Source organism: Microcaecilia unicolor, chromosome 1 (genome assembly GCF_901765095.1).
Source record: "Microcaecilia unicolor chromosome 1, aMicUni1.1, whole genome shotgun sequence".
Classification (NCBI taxonomy): Eukaryota; Metazoa; Chordata; class Amphibia; order Gymnophiona; family Siphonopidae; genus Microcaecilia; species Microcaecilia unicolor.
The window spans coordinates 600,114,408-600,129,754 of NC_044031.1; the positions used below are offsets into that span (position 1 = coordinate 600,114,408).

Sequence of the window (15,347 nt, forward strand, 5' to 3'; positions counted from 1 at the left end):
AACTGAATCTAGTTCCCCAGGTTCTCGGCCCACTGTACTAACCATTAAGCTACTGCAAATACTTTTTCACATGGGACTGGCCCAGAAATCATGTCCCGGGAGTTAAATTTAACTCCCTGCATTTACTTCCTGGTGAGAGTTTGCACCTGCACATTTCTATGATACCTTTGAACATGAGGTCCTTGCCTTGGATGAGAGTTTCAAAGGGAAACTTTGCAGAGAGACTGAACCATGGCTCCTCTATGGAGGATTTGTTCTACACACTTTCTTACACTTCTCTTCTAAAATAGTATTTACCTGTTCGCCTTTCTCTCCAGATTCTCCAGGTCCTCCCTGGTCACCTTTACTGCCCTGATAACAAAACCATTAAAGAGAAATCATTAGAAAAATAAGGCACCCCTCCCCCATGCCATGTCCCAGCTGCTGATGTCCCAGAAGCAATCCCATGAAAAGTTTTGGAATACATTTTGATGCAAGTTCGTGTCAAGAGCTCTAAACTAGAGGTTGCTGCTCTAAATGCTGGTACTATGAAACAAGTAAATTGAAGTTTAGAAGCCTTTAGGCCCTGTTTACAAGTATACATGCAAATTGGCATATACCGTATTTTTCGGACTATAAGATGCACCGGACCATAAGACGCACCTAGGTTTTAGAGGAGGGAAATAGGAAAAAACATTTTTTTCGGACTATAAGACGCACTTTTTCCCTCCTCTAAAGCCTAGGTGCGTTTTATGGCCCGGTGCGTCTTGTCCGAATGCAGGGCCCCCGATCTCTCCGTTTTCCAGGGCCCCCCCTCCGTCCCTCACTCCCTCTGTTTTCCAAGGTCCCCCCCTCCCTCCCTCGCTCCGTAATTCCATTTTGCAAGGTCCCTCCCTCGCTCCGTTTTGCAAGGTCCCCCCTTGCTCCCTCCAAATTTTAAAAGTTTTACCTGGTCGTGGTCGGGGCAGCAAAAAGCATGCACGCTGGGCGCATCAGTCTTCCGTTCTGATGCCTCTCTCTGCTCTGGTCCCGCCCCTTGAGGGCGGGACCAGAGCTGAGAGAGACGTCAGAACGGAAGACTGACACGCCCAGCGTGCATCTTTTTGCTGCTGCTACCGTGACCAGGTAAAACTTTTAAAATTTGGAGGGAGCGAGGGGGGACCTTGCAAAATGGAGGGAGGGAGGGAGGGAGGGGGGACCTTGCATAACGAAGCGAGGGAGGGAGGGACCTTGCAAAATGAAGCGAGGGAGGGAGGGAGGGACCTTGAAAAATGAAGCGAGGGAGCGAGGGAGGGACCTTGCAAAACGGAATTACGGTGCTTTTAAAACTACATTCGGACTATAAGACGCACCCCCCAATTTTCCTCCCAAATTTGGGGGGGGAAAGTGCGTCTTATAGTCCAAAAAATAAGCGGCAATTTTAGGAAAGTGCTACTTATGAGAGATGTGTGGGCAGGTCAAAAAGATGTCTATTTCAAGCCTATTTTATAAAGACATGAGTTTAGCCCTAGTAATTAACAGTCAATATTCAGCTGGTGGCAGTATTTTTTTAAATGCTTACCATCACCAACTCGGTTAGATCTGGATATTCAATATCAGGCCATATGCAAGCAATGGCATTGAACACCAGGGGCTAACTGGAGAGGAGACAGCCACTGGTACTTATACTGATCCTGGATCCCATGCCCTTTTGATCTGGAGGGGGGGGAAGGGGGAAATGGGACTTGATATACCGCCTTTCTGTGGTTTTTGCAACTACACTCAAAGCGGTTTACATATTATATACAGGTACTGCTCCATGTATATATGGAGGGTTAAGTGACTTGCCCAGAGTCACAAGGAACTGCAGTGGAAATTGAACCCAGTTCCCCAGGATCAAGGTCTGCTGCACTAACTAGGCTACTCCTTCCTTCCCTCTTCCCCAAGATCAAAGTCCCTGAATCTAATCCCCCGTTCCCCCCTCTCCCCCCCTCTCCAAGAGCAAAAGGCCCTTGATCTGATCTCCCTACCCCCCTTGGTAGATCCTTCCATGTCTTCAAATCCTTGTGGCAGGTCACATCATACTTTATGCTATTCATTTATCTTGTTGGGCAAACTGGATGGACCATACAGGTCTTTATTTGCCATCATCTACTATATTACTAAATGATACCACTCAATCTTGCTGTTTGTGGCTCCAGATGCAAAATGGCTGCCATGAACTCTAGCAGCAGCCATGTGGTACTAGCAGTAGATGCTGTGGCAGCCATTTTGAATATGGAGCCATAATGGGCAGGAGTGAGTGGAGTTTGCTCCTGCCCAAATGACTCCCTAAACCAGGATTTGAAAGATAGGCCTGGGAGGGCCTACATGGGGTAAGGGTTGGGCATGTTGGGGCTTCCAGGATCTTGGGGATGGGGGGTGGCATTCAGGGGTGGGCTTTTGCTGTTAGAGAAGGGGAGATCAGATCAGCAGGGGAGGCTTTGCTCTTGGGAGGGGGACAACTGGATGCTTTTGGCCACCACCTGACAGTCATCCTGGCACTGGCTGATATTCATCAATGCCCAGATAGTTAACTGGGCAAAGACAGGACTGCTTTTTATGCAGTCTTATCTGCCTGGTTAGTTATCCGGGCACCAACACTGAATATTGACTACAGGGTTCATGCATCGTTTGGACAATATTAGCAGATTTGTCTTAATTTGAGTGAACCCTTGAAAGAATATTTATATATGCCAATCCATAGACCCCTGAAGAAGGCCTCTTTGGCCGAAACACGGACCGTGTAGGGTCTTAATAAACGAATTTGGCTTTTTTACATCTGTGATTTCAGTTTGGTCTTTCTGTACATCTTCCGTTCTTGTTGTCTTCTGGTGTTTTTTACGGGAGATTTGGACCCTCTTTGTTGTTGTTGACTTGTTTGTTAGGTACTGCTGAATATCAGAGGTTAGCTGGTCCCTTGCAATTTAACTGGGTAGGAGCCTCTCCTGTCCACTTACATCACTTTCAATAGTGGCCCTTAGTATCTTATCTGAAAGTTAAAAATACGACTCATTCCTCCCACTAAACTTATACCAATAAAATACAACTAGCTTCTGCTTCATTCACTACACTGAAAACTCAAAAGATTATGGGTTGCCTGGTCATAGTACAACTCTACTAGATTCAGAAGGTCTTTAAAAACATGACAATATAACAAATTCTTAGCTGTCACTTTGTAATATTTCTTTGTTTGTTATTATTATATTTCTTGTTTTGCTATTGTTGAGTACACTGATCCATCTACACTGAGCAGGAGTCTTCCAATAGCGTTACTGCCAGTGGGGAGGGGGGGGGGGGGTGCTTCAATATTGTGCTTTCAAATGCAAAGTGATGCACTTAGGGAGTAGAAATCCACAAGAGACGTATGTGTTAGGTGGTGAGAGTCTGATATGTACGGACGGGGAGAGGGATTTTGGGGTGATAGTATCTGAGGATCGGAAGGCGACGAAACAGTGTGACAAGGCGGTGGCCATAGCTAGAAGGTTGCTAGGCTGTATAGAGAGAGGTGTGACCAGCAGAAGAAAGGAGGTGTTGATGCCCCTATATAAGTCATTGGTGAGGCCCCACCTGGAGTATAGTGTTCAGTTTTGGAGGCCGTATCTTGCTAAGGATGTAAAAAGAATTGAAGCGGTGCAAAGAAAAGCTAAGAGAATGGTATGGGATTTGCGTTACAAGACGTATGAGGAGAGACTTGCTGAACTAAACATGTATACTCTGGAGGAAAGGAGAAACAGGGGTGATATGATACAGACAGACGTTCAAATATTTGAAAGGTATTAATCCGCAAACGAACCTTTTTCGGAGATGGGAAGGCGGTAGAACTAGAGGACATGAAATGAGATTGAAGGGGGGCAGACTCAAGAAAAATGTCAGGAAGTATTTTTTCACGGAGAGAGTGGTGGATACTTGGAATGCCCTCCTGCAGGAGGTGGTGGAGGTGAAAATGGTAACGGAATTCAAAAATGCATGGGATAAACATAAAGGAATCCTGTTCAGAAGGAATGGATCCTCAGAAGCTTAGTGGAGATTGGGTGGCGGAGCCGGTAGTGGGAGGCGGGGCTGATGGTTAGGAGGCGGGGCTAGTGCTGGGCAGATTTCTATGGTCTGTGCCCTGAAAATGACAGATACAAATCAAGGTAAGGTATACACAAAAAGTAGCACATATGAGTTTACCTTGTTGGGCAGACTGGATGGACCGTGCAGGTCTTTTTCTGCCGTCTTCTACTATGTTACTATCCTGCTTATTTTTGAACGAGAAGGCCGGTCATCTTCCGACACAAATCGGGAGATGGCTGGCCTTCTCCTAAAGCCGGCCAAATCGGTATAATCGAAAGCCGATTTTGGATGGCTTCAACTGTTTTCCGTTGCGGAGCCGGCGAAAGTTCAAGGGGGGGTGTCGGCAGTGTACCGAAGGCAGGACGGGGGCGTGGTTTAGAGATGGCCGGCTTCAGCCGATAATGGAAAAAAGAAAGCCGGCCCTGAGGAGCATTTGGCTGACTTTACTTGGTCCTTTTTTTTCACGACCAAGCCTTGAAAAGGTGCCCGAAATGACCAGATGACCATCGGAGAGAATCGGAGATCACCTCCCCTTACTCTCCTAGTGGTCACCAACCCCCTCCCACCGAAAAAAAATTAAAAAACATTTTTTTGCCAGCCTCAAATGTCATACCCAGCTCCATCACAGCAGTATGCAGGTCCCTGGAGTAGTTTTTAGTGGGTGCAGTGCACTTCAGACAGGTGGACCCAGGCCCATCCCCCCCCTATCTGTTACACTTGTGGTGGTAAATGGGAGCCCTCCAAACCCCCCCCCCCAAAACCCACTGTACCCACATGTAGGTGCCCCCTTCATCCCTAAGGGCTACTATGGTAGTGGTGTACAGTTGTGGGTAGTGGATTTGGGTGGCTCAGCACCCAAGGTAAGGGAGCTACGCACCTGGGAGCAATTTGTGAAGTCCACTGCAGTGCCCCCTAGGGTGCCCGGTTGGTGTCCTGGCATGTGAGGGGGACCAGTGCACTACAAATGCTGGCTCCTTCCATGACCAAATGGCTTGGATTTGGCTGGGTTTGAGATGGCCGCCATTAGTTTCCATTATCAACAAAAACCAATGGCAGCCATCTCTAACGCCGGCGATATCTAAGGGCGACTAATATGTTGAGATTTGGCTGACCCTGACCGTATTATCGAAACGAAAGATGGCTGGCCATCTTGTTTCGATTATATGGTCGGGTACGCCGCTTTACGGGGCCATTATTAGAGATGGCCGTCCTTATAGATGGCTGGCCCTGTTCGATTATGGCCCTCCACGTTACTATGTTACTATGTTACTATGTAGTGACAGGCAGGTTCTCTGCAGTCAGTGGTGTATTTATACACAGTGCATGTGTTGCATATGTACACACTGTCAGACACGACCCCCCGCCCCTACCTTAAAATCATTTCTGCTACAGTCTTCAACCAGGCAGCGGCAGCAGCACTCATAGGCTGCCTGCAGCCTGCACTGGAACTTCTTCTGTGAATTGTCCTGCTCCTTCAGATGCAACTTCCTTATTTTTGAAGGCAGGACGGTTCAGAGAGGAGGTTCAAGTGCAGGCCAAAGGCAGCTTATGAGTGCCTGTGCCGCTGCCTGTGTGAATACTGCATCACAGACATAGGAGCAAACTTTTCAAAATGATTGGGGGGTGTTTAATTTTTTTTTTTACAGTTGGTGCATTTGTCCCCCTCCCCTCACCCCCTCCCCCCTCTCCCCGCCCCCCTCTCCCCCTCTTCCCTCACCCCCTCTCCTCAGTTCCAGGCCCCCTCCCTGTCCTCAGAGTTCCAGGCCCCCCCTCTCCTCCGAATTCCAGACCCCTCTCTCCGAGTTCCAGCCCCTCCCTCCCTCCGACTCGAGTTCCAGCCCGACCTCTTCTCCCACTCCCACAACAGTCCTTCGCCTGCCCCTCGCCTTCCTGCATACCGCCCATAACTTAAAAGTCATCTTACCGGGGTCCTGGCGGCAGCAGTAGTGAATGTCGAGCACGAGCAGGCTCGGCATGTCGGCGCTAAGTTCAGCCTGCCTTCCCTTCTCGTTGCTTTCAGCTCTGCCTCTGGTCCCGCCCTTGCGGAAACAGGAAATGAGGGCGGGACCAGAGGCAAAGCTGAGAGCAACGAGAAGGGAAGTCAGGCTGAACTTAGCGCTGACTCGCCGAGCCTGCTCGTGCTCGCCTTTCTCTACTGCCGGTAAGATGACTTTTAAGTTATGGGCGGCATGCAGGAAGGCGAGGGGCAGGCAAAGGACTGTTGTGGGAGTGGGAGAAGAGGTCGAGCAGCGGGCTGACTCCTGGGGAACTTCCAGTTCCAGCGGGGAAATATTGGGGGTGCTCGAGCACCCACAGCGCCCACGGAGTCGGCGCCAATGATCACAGATGATATTAAGGTACCTGGGTGGGGAGGCTCAGGAGACACACCTCCTATAAATTCCTGGCTATGCCACTAACTGGAGTCCTGCAGAGTTTGCCTGTACCTCACTATTGAAATGTGATAGTGAACGAGCACCCCCACTGGCAGGACTGTAGGTAGCTTAGAGGGAACAGCTTAGAGGGAACAGTGGTTGACTGCTCTTAATGTAATCATCTTTCTACTTTACTTATCATTTTAAGGCACTAATATTTATGTGCCAAATCAGCATGTAAATAACTAGAATACTATGTACACATACATACATAAATTATGAAAACCAGCTCTGTGAATTCTCTACATGCACACATATCTTCCATAATGAATATTTTACAGATGGTTCTAGACACTGCTGCAGTCTGTGCAGAGTGTGGGTAGGACTCACACAAGTTCATAATTTATAGAATACTATAAGTTACGTGCTTATCTCTGGCATCTAGGTGTAAGCAGTAGTATGGCTGGTGTTTATGCCTGTGCCTAATTTCATGTGTGTATGTACCTGGTTATGCCAGCATTGTACAAAAGAAAGTAACCTCCAATTAGGCACGTTCTAGGCACCTAAATCTAGGTGCCCTTTTATAGAATTGTCCTCCACATATCTTTATAAAACACTAGTACAAATCTTGCTGAAATCATAGCTACAATGAAGATGCAGAGATTTGTGCTTGCTTAGGGTCAGAAGTGAATGTTCATGCATAAAATATGCAAGCACATTGTGACTCTTCCTATGGTCTACCCAAACTCCGCCCCTAAACATTATACCTGGGCTATATAAAAATACATGTGTTCTTGTCAACACACATGCTTTTATGCCTCAAGTAATTTTATAACAGGCTTTTTACATGTATAAACTAGCATATACATGTGAGAAAGGCTTTATGAAATTACCACCATACGTATAGATGGCAGCATACAAAGATTTAAAGATGGAGGACCTGATATTCAACCAGCGGCGGTCAGCCTTTTGTATTCACCGCTGACAGAGTTATTCAAAGCTGTGCCCTATCCAGGCTTCAGCTTTGAATGTCCGGTTATTTATAAGCCAGCTAACACATAGCCGCTTAAGTCGATATTCAGCACTTAAGCGGCCATGGGGTAGCTCATAAAAATAGGACACAATGTTGTGCGGTCCCATTTATGCATTAAACCTGAACAGTGAGGTCAAGGTGAGGCGCTATGATTTGAATTCAGGGGGGCCCGGCCTGGTGGTGGACGGAGGGGGCGGGTGGAGGGGACTGCGGCGCCGGGCTCTCCTTGGCGGCCCCGCCCCCAGGGCAGCAGCTTCTGGGGGAGGAGAGCAGCAAAGATCAGCTGCAGTCAAAGGAAAGTAAGAGATGCATATTTATGTAATACTTAGGGTGCCTGTACCCTTGCACCAGCCCTGGCTTCGAATCATGTATAACCTGCAGCTAACTTTTCATTTGGACCTGGGTTTGGAGGATTACTCAAAGTAGGAGTAAAACCTCTCTCTCTGGTGTTCAACATCACCTTCCTGGGGAGAAAATGTGAGTTTCAGCAAATTGCACCTTAATTAGCTGCTCTTCTTTATGCAGATTTACAAAATGCATGACTTATATGTTGCTTTATTGCCTAGGTTAATGTACCTGCACATATTGATTATCACCCAGATTCTATATAGCTCGCCTAAATTTGGGTACACAGGGCAGATTCACATGCAAATTAATGAGTTAACATGGTGTCAGCAATCAATTACTGATGTTAATTTACAGTAATTTGGATTTGTGCACACATCTGCCTGAATGCTACTTCATTCCTAAATTATCTCATGCATAATCCAAAAGGGGTTGTGGCCATGGGAGGGTCGGGGCATTAATAAGTACATAAGTAGTGCCATACTGGGAAAGACCAAAGGTCCATCTAGCCCAGCATCCTGTCACCGACAGTGGCCAATCCAGGTCAAGGGCACCTGGCACGCTCCCCAAACGTAAAAACATTCCAGACAAGTTATACCTAAAAATGAGGAATTTTTCCAGTCCATTTAATAGCGGTCTATGGACTTGTCCTTTAGGAATCTATCTAACCCCTTTTTAAACTCCGTCAAGCTAACCGCCCGTACCACGTTCTCCGGCAATGAATTCCAGAGTCTAATTACACGTTGGGTGAAGAAAAATTTTCTCCGATTCGTTTTAAATTTACCACACTGTAGCTTCAACTCATGCCCTCTAGTCCTAGTATTTTTGGATAGCGTGAACAGTCGCTTCACATCCACCCGATCCATTCCACTCATTATTTTATACACTTCTATCATATCTCCCCTCAGCCGTCTCTTCTCCAAGCTGAAAAGCCCTAGCCTTCTCAGCCTCTCTTCATAGGAAAGTCGTCCCATCCCCACTATCATTTTCGTCGCCCTTCGCTGTACCTTTTCCAATTCTACTATAGGCACAGTACTATAGAATACTGGGGTTACCTGCCCAACTTGCTTGCCAGCATTTACACCAGGTTTCAGTAGGTGTAAGTTCTCGTGCCCAAAGTTGGGCAGGGGAATCCATGCTAAGTGCTATTCTATAGAGGACATTTAGTTTAGAATGTTCTTTATAGAACAGCGTTTAGGGCCAGATTCTATATATGGTGCCTATAATTAACACGTACTAGGTAGTTACGCCAAAGCATATTCTAAATACCATACGTAAATCTATGCGCAGTATTTAGAATGTACTTAGGCGTAGTTACTGTGACTGAATCTACATGTGTCCATTTACGCCAACAAAAAGCTGGTGTGAATCCCTGCATGTAGGTTTATGTGCACTGGCCCATATTTTATAACAATGCGCGTAGATTTTGGAATGTCCACAAAACATACATTTCCATGCCCCTAAACCATGCCCCTTTTTGCCTGTGTGTGTTAAAATTTAGGCGCAGTACATTACAGAATATGCTTAGCAATGTACGCGCGTAAATTCTAATTTTTGCCAATTAGTGCTCATTATTACTTGTTAAAAGCTGTTAAAACACTTAACAGCTTGTTAAAACAATTAATCTATGCACATAGTTATAAAATATACCTAGATTTACGTATGCTATATAGAATCCAGGGGTTAGCGTGGATTTTTTCTTGCACCTAAATTTTCATCTGGTGCCTTCTGGACTGCATGCATGCATTGAAGACTTAACAGTTAAGTTATACAGTGCAATCCGCTTAAGTACAAGGGTCTGGGACCAAAGAAATGCATGCAGTTAACTGGAGCGTGCACTTAACCGTTGTGACCCAAAGAAGCTTGACATCTGATAAACATATGTACAGTACTGTTTATTATATGTACAGTATACAGTCTTTGTTAACAGACGTTATACAGTCTCTGTTAACTGACGTTAGGCTAACTTGAAGTAATCAGTCATAGTCCTCTGTACACTCTTGTGTCTGTGAGTTCCATAGACTACGTCTGCCAGACGGTAAAAACTGTCATAGCACTGACATCCAGTGGCCTCCAGATAGGCCCGCACGCTGTTGAGACTCTCCAGCGCTCTTGCAAAAGTGACAGGAGGTTGTTGAATTTCGTCAGCATGTGCCTCGCTGCTCATTTCATCATCTGTTTCATCATCAGCCGTTGCCTGCATGTATGCGTATATCTGGACATCAGTGCTGTCGTCAGCTGTTTGTAAATCGTAATCAATAGCTATGTAGTGATGAAACTTCTCTTCAGTAACACCGGCTAGGATGTCAATAGCCTGTTCATCTGACGCGTTTGCAACAGCTGCATCTGTTTCGTTCCTCTCCACATCCCTAACAAAGCTTGCCCGCTTGTAGCAGTTCACAATGGTTGCCTGTGTAACATGATTCCAGGCTTATTTCTCCATATGTAGGGAATCCAATGAGCCAGTTCAACAGCACGTTTATCCTTGCCAGTCTGGTCATCCATAACGCTCATCAGACGATGTAGCACAAGAGCCCGATAATGTTGTTTGAAATTGGCTATTATGCCCTGATCCATAGGTTGGATCAGAGAAGTAGTGTTTGGTGGCAGGAAGACCACCTTGACGTTAGACAGCCTGACATCATCACTGTGTGCAGCACAATTATCACAAAGCAACAAAATCTTATGCTTTTGTGCCCGCATTCTAGTGTCTAATTTCTTTAGCCACTGCTTCCAAATTTCCCCAGTCATCCATGAATTTGCGTTAGCCTCGTATGACACAGGAAGTCGCTTAACATTCTTGAAGCAATGGGGCTGTTTTCTCTTTCCAGTGACGAGTGGTTCCAACTTCCCACTCCCATCCATATTGCAGCAAAGGAGGATTGTCAGTCGGTCCTTCAACATTTTACTTCCTGTAGTTTCGGCTTGTTTGAATGCAAGTGTTCCATCAGGAATCGCTCTATAGTAGAGATCATTTTCGTCAGCATTGAAAATGTCACGAGGTACAAACTCATTCAAGATGGTAGGAAGAACTGAAACAACCCAATTTTCAAAGTCATCAGCGTCTTGTTTTTCACCATGCTGTTTCTTGAATTTTATGTTGTTCCTCTCCTTCCATCTTTCCAACCATCCAACAGTGGCTTTGAATTCAGTTAGTCCAAGACTTTCAGCTAATTGATTAGCGTTCTCCATAAGCAGTGGACCACTGACAGGAAACTGTCTGCTCCTGACTTGAGAAAACCACCGAAGAAGAGCATCTTCTACCTCCTCAGCTTTTCCCACCCGTTTTCGTTTCCGGTGTGGATTTGTATTGTTTTGCCAGTCTTCCAGAAGCTGGTCTTTCTGCTTCAAGATACGTGAAATTAAACTGGGATTGACACCATATTCTTTAGCAATAGATGCTTGACTTTGTCTTCTAATTTTTTAAGAATTTCTATTCATTCAGCCAGTGCTAAAGTCTTACAGTTGCGCGACAACGACCACAACGACTCCAGTGTACACTCAAACAACATTCTTTCGCTTCTTCTGCCTGTGGCAGTTAACCAGTAAGATTTCAAATTTACTGCCCCTTTGTCACACGCCAATCGGCTTCCATATTCCGCGCGTGTGCTTTTGTGGAGTCTTTCCTGCAGAGGAGCGGTCTTAAACCATGCATATAAGCGAATCTTGTACTTATCAGTGATGTGCTAAACCAAAGTTTGTTCCCATAGAAATTGATGGCGCCAAAAACAGGACCGAAGTATGGCATGCAGTTAAACAGAGCATGCGCTTATTCGACGTGCACTTAAATGGAGTGCACTGTATTCATTTGTTGTATATGATATGTTTATTTGTGCTTTATAGCATTACTTCTGGTACTGTTGTTTCTGTCTTTTGCACTCACACTGGCTTGTAGTAACTCTGTTGACATACTGTGACTGTTCACATTTTTATGGTGGCCTTTTTTTTCTGCTGTTTGGCTTTTTTTTCCACCTGTATTACAGTTTGTGCTAGGGACAGAGAGTGGGCCTGCGACAGTTTCTGCACAGATACTTTTGGGCTGGAGAAGGGAGGTGCATATTACATCTCAGCTGAAGATATTGCACTGGTTACCTGTGGTGCAGTGTATTGCGTTTAAAATTTTGTTATTGATGTTTCAGGTGCATCAGGGTATTGCTCCCTTGCCTTTAGTGCACTGTTTGCAGTCCTATTGCCCTCCTAAGAGACTCTGTGATATCCGCCGTCAGCAATCCTGAAGCAGAATTCGAAACGCTGGCTGTCGTTGATCACAGTTATAAATGCTCAAAGAGAACACAGAGATCTACTTCCAATCAAGCTAAGTTTGTTTAACATTACTATTTAGCTTTCAGACAACAGAATTTAGAGGTTTTTCTGGCCAATGATGAGGAAGTCCAACCCTGAGTGACCTTTACTTTGCGTCATGGGGTTTCTCGAGGCTTTTTCCTCTAAAAGTCTTTCACAGGGAGTACTTGCACTAAAATAGCTACACACATTTTGTGGAGGACCTATACAATATTATTTACCTTGATCTGAATGCTTTAGGTGCCTCGCCCCGATTGTTTGATCTTTAAATAACTGCCATCCTACTATACAATTTCAACATGAGGTTCATTAATCAGAAATATGTTTTCTACATGTTAAAGTTAGTAGTTGTAATGGTGTGTTTGGAACAGACATTTACACCAAAAGTACTGATCAAAATACTCTTCTGGCATTTGATAGTATGAATCCTTACCATACAAAAAATAGTCTTCCCTTTGCTCAATTTTTGCGGTATAGGAGGATATGTGACTCTCTAAAAAAAAATACAAGGCGGCTGCTATACAATTAAAAAACAAGTTACAGATACAGGGATATCCAAAGAAAGTGATCAAGCATGCTTATAAAAGAGTTCTTTTTAACCAACGTGAATTCCTATTGGAGGATAAAAATCGGTTTGTCTTCAGATTCTGCTATTTCCTATATATTACAATATACATCTTTATCTCCGAAAACAGCTAAAATTGTTCAGGAAAATTGGAGCATTTTGTCAGCTCATGATATTTTTGCTTAGAAAAGTTGTTTGATCTCTTATTCAAGAAGAGCTAATTTTGCTGATTTGCTGTATCAATCAGATGTCTGGACAGACAGATTGGTTCAGAACCCGGGACACTCCAAACATGGTCATTTACATTAGATGTTCTACGAACTGTACATCTAAGGCAGTAGTATATCTCATTAGATGTCCTTGTGGATTGCAATACATAAGTCAAACCAAGCATATGTTAAAAACCAGATTGATTAAACATAAACATTGTATTAATGCTGAGAAAGTTTACATGCCCTTGGTGAAACATTGTGTGACCTTGAAACACTCATTTGAGCAATTGCGATGCATGGCCATTGAACAATTGGAGGACAATGGATGTAGCGGGGACATCTCTCGCTGTCTTCATCAAAAAGAGCAAAAGTGGATATATAAGTTAACACTATAACACCGAATGGTTTGGGATAAACACAAAGGAATCCTGTTTAGAAGGAATGGATCCACGGAATCTTAGCAGAAACTGGGTGGCGACGCCGGTAATTGGGAGGTAAAACCGGTGCTGGGCAGACTTCTTCGGTCTACACCATGATCGTAACTGAATAGATAGGGATGGGCTGGAGTGTAAATGTTAAGGGGCTTCGACGTTAGCTTCAGAACTTTTAGTACAACAGTGCTGGGCAGACTTTTACGGTCTGTGCCCTGAGTTTATCTTGTTGGGCAGACTGGATGGACCATTCAGGTCTTTATCTGTTATCATTTACTATGTTACTGTATTGGAGTGGGAGGCGTTCTATTGATTTAAAGCTGGTTCAATTAATTTCCTGTGAAGTATAACATCTCATTGGTCTGTTTTAATGATGACATGCAAGGGGTGGTTCTTTTGGAGAGTGTTTATAACAGCTGTCACCATTTTGTTGTTGGATTAAGAAACTGAAAAAACCTTTTCCTGTTCAATTCCTCCTGAGGTAGAAATGAAACAAGGGGGCCCATTGTTGGGGAGTTACATTGTGCTACAGTGGAATCACTTTTGGAGTTTTGCTCGGCTGGATATTTCTACAGACGTTTGTGGGTTGCGGCAGCCAACTGGGTGATATAAGCTAAGTGGATTTTTTTCCTGTGCACAAGTAGTATTTTGTATGTTTTGCAGTGTGATACATATGACATTAACCCTGTAGGTTATTGTTCTTTGTATATTCTCCTCTGTTTTTTGGCTGTAGTGGTTTTTTTCTTCGAGTTGGAGTTGTTTTCCACTGCAGTTTGTTTCAGAGGATAATTCAAACCTGTGATAAGAGCCATTTAAGGGGGAACATCATCTCTGTAGGTGCCCCTGGCTATTGAGGTTTCCCTTTTTAAAAATATATTCTTTATAGATAATCTCTAGGGCTACTGTTATGCTTTAGGGCAAACTGAGTAGTATTGGTTTCATCAAGTAGTATACTATGCCATACTTTGTATTGTTGTTTGAATATTTTTACTGTGTAATTTTCTATTGCTTATATTTAACATTCTTGCTGTACACCGCCTTGAGTGAATTCCTTCAAAAAAGCGGTAAATAAATCCTAATAAATAGCAATAAATAAATAAAATAATTCATAGGTATATACACATACAAATGATTTGCACACAAAAATGCACACCCCTATTTCTGCATAAATTTCCTTTATAAAACTGGATAAAGAACAACAATGCCCATGATTAGTCTTGTCGAATCAAACCCTTTCCAGATCTGTTTCAGATTTAATAAGAAAATTCAGCTAGCTCTGAGCTTCTCCTACACTGAAATGTGCAGTAATGCTGATGAGCCACAATGACATTTGCCAGCATAAGATAGCAAGAAGGGTCCTTTCACCCCAAAAAGTCAACAAAAGGAACATAGTAGCTTAAATGATGTGCCCAGGGCTGTACGTTAGATATTCCATCCCAAAAAATATTAGGGCTGAATCAGTTCCGGAGAGAAATGGAAATCTGTAGGAGTGTGCATGGATTCCTTTTTGTTTTCCTTTGTTTTGTTTTTTTAACATTTCATATTTGTCATTTCACTTATTTAAAACAAAACCAAAGTGAATGAAAAGAAACACAGAAGAAAGAAGTTAAAATGTTGGGCCTGGCCCCTCCCAGCTGAAAAACCCAGTACCTTTTAAATAATAATAATTAAAAAAGATTTCCTGCAGACTTCCCACTTGTGTCTTACCCTATCTGTGAATCTTTATAGAGCAGAAGTAATCCACAGTCACTATTCTGAATTACTTCTATACAACAATATGGAACTGTGGATGGGGTATGAGCTCAGGTGGAGGTTATTGATGATGGTAGGGGGTGGGGTAGGAGTGCACAAAAGTTTTAAAATTTAGAAGGTTGTTTTTTGTTGTTTTTTTCGGTGGAGGCATGGGGGTTACATTTGGTTTAAAAAACACTTGAATAAAAAACTAATGATATACTAGATGAAGTTTCTTTTGGTTTCTTTAGTTTTCAAAATGAAATAGGAAATGTCATAAAAATGTCCTTTTTTGTTGAA

At 44.0% G+C, this 15,347-nt stretch overlaps 1 protein-coding gene across 1 annotated transcript in view; it reads right to left on the minus strand.

Moving 5' to 3' along the window:
• COL22A1 (collagen type XXII alpha 1 chain) overlaps positions 1 to 15,347 on the minus strand; it is a 743,309-nt gene that overhangs the window by 102,440 nt on the left and 625,522 nt on the right. The window contains exon 47 of the mRNA XM_030219538.1: positions 298 to 351. Within this exon, the coding sequence (XP_030075398.1) occupies positions 298 to 351 (54 nt within the window). The remainder of the gene's footprint in view (positions 1 to 297; positions 352 to 15,347) is intronic.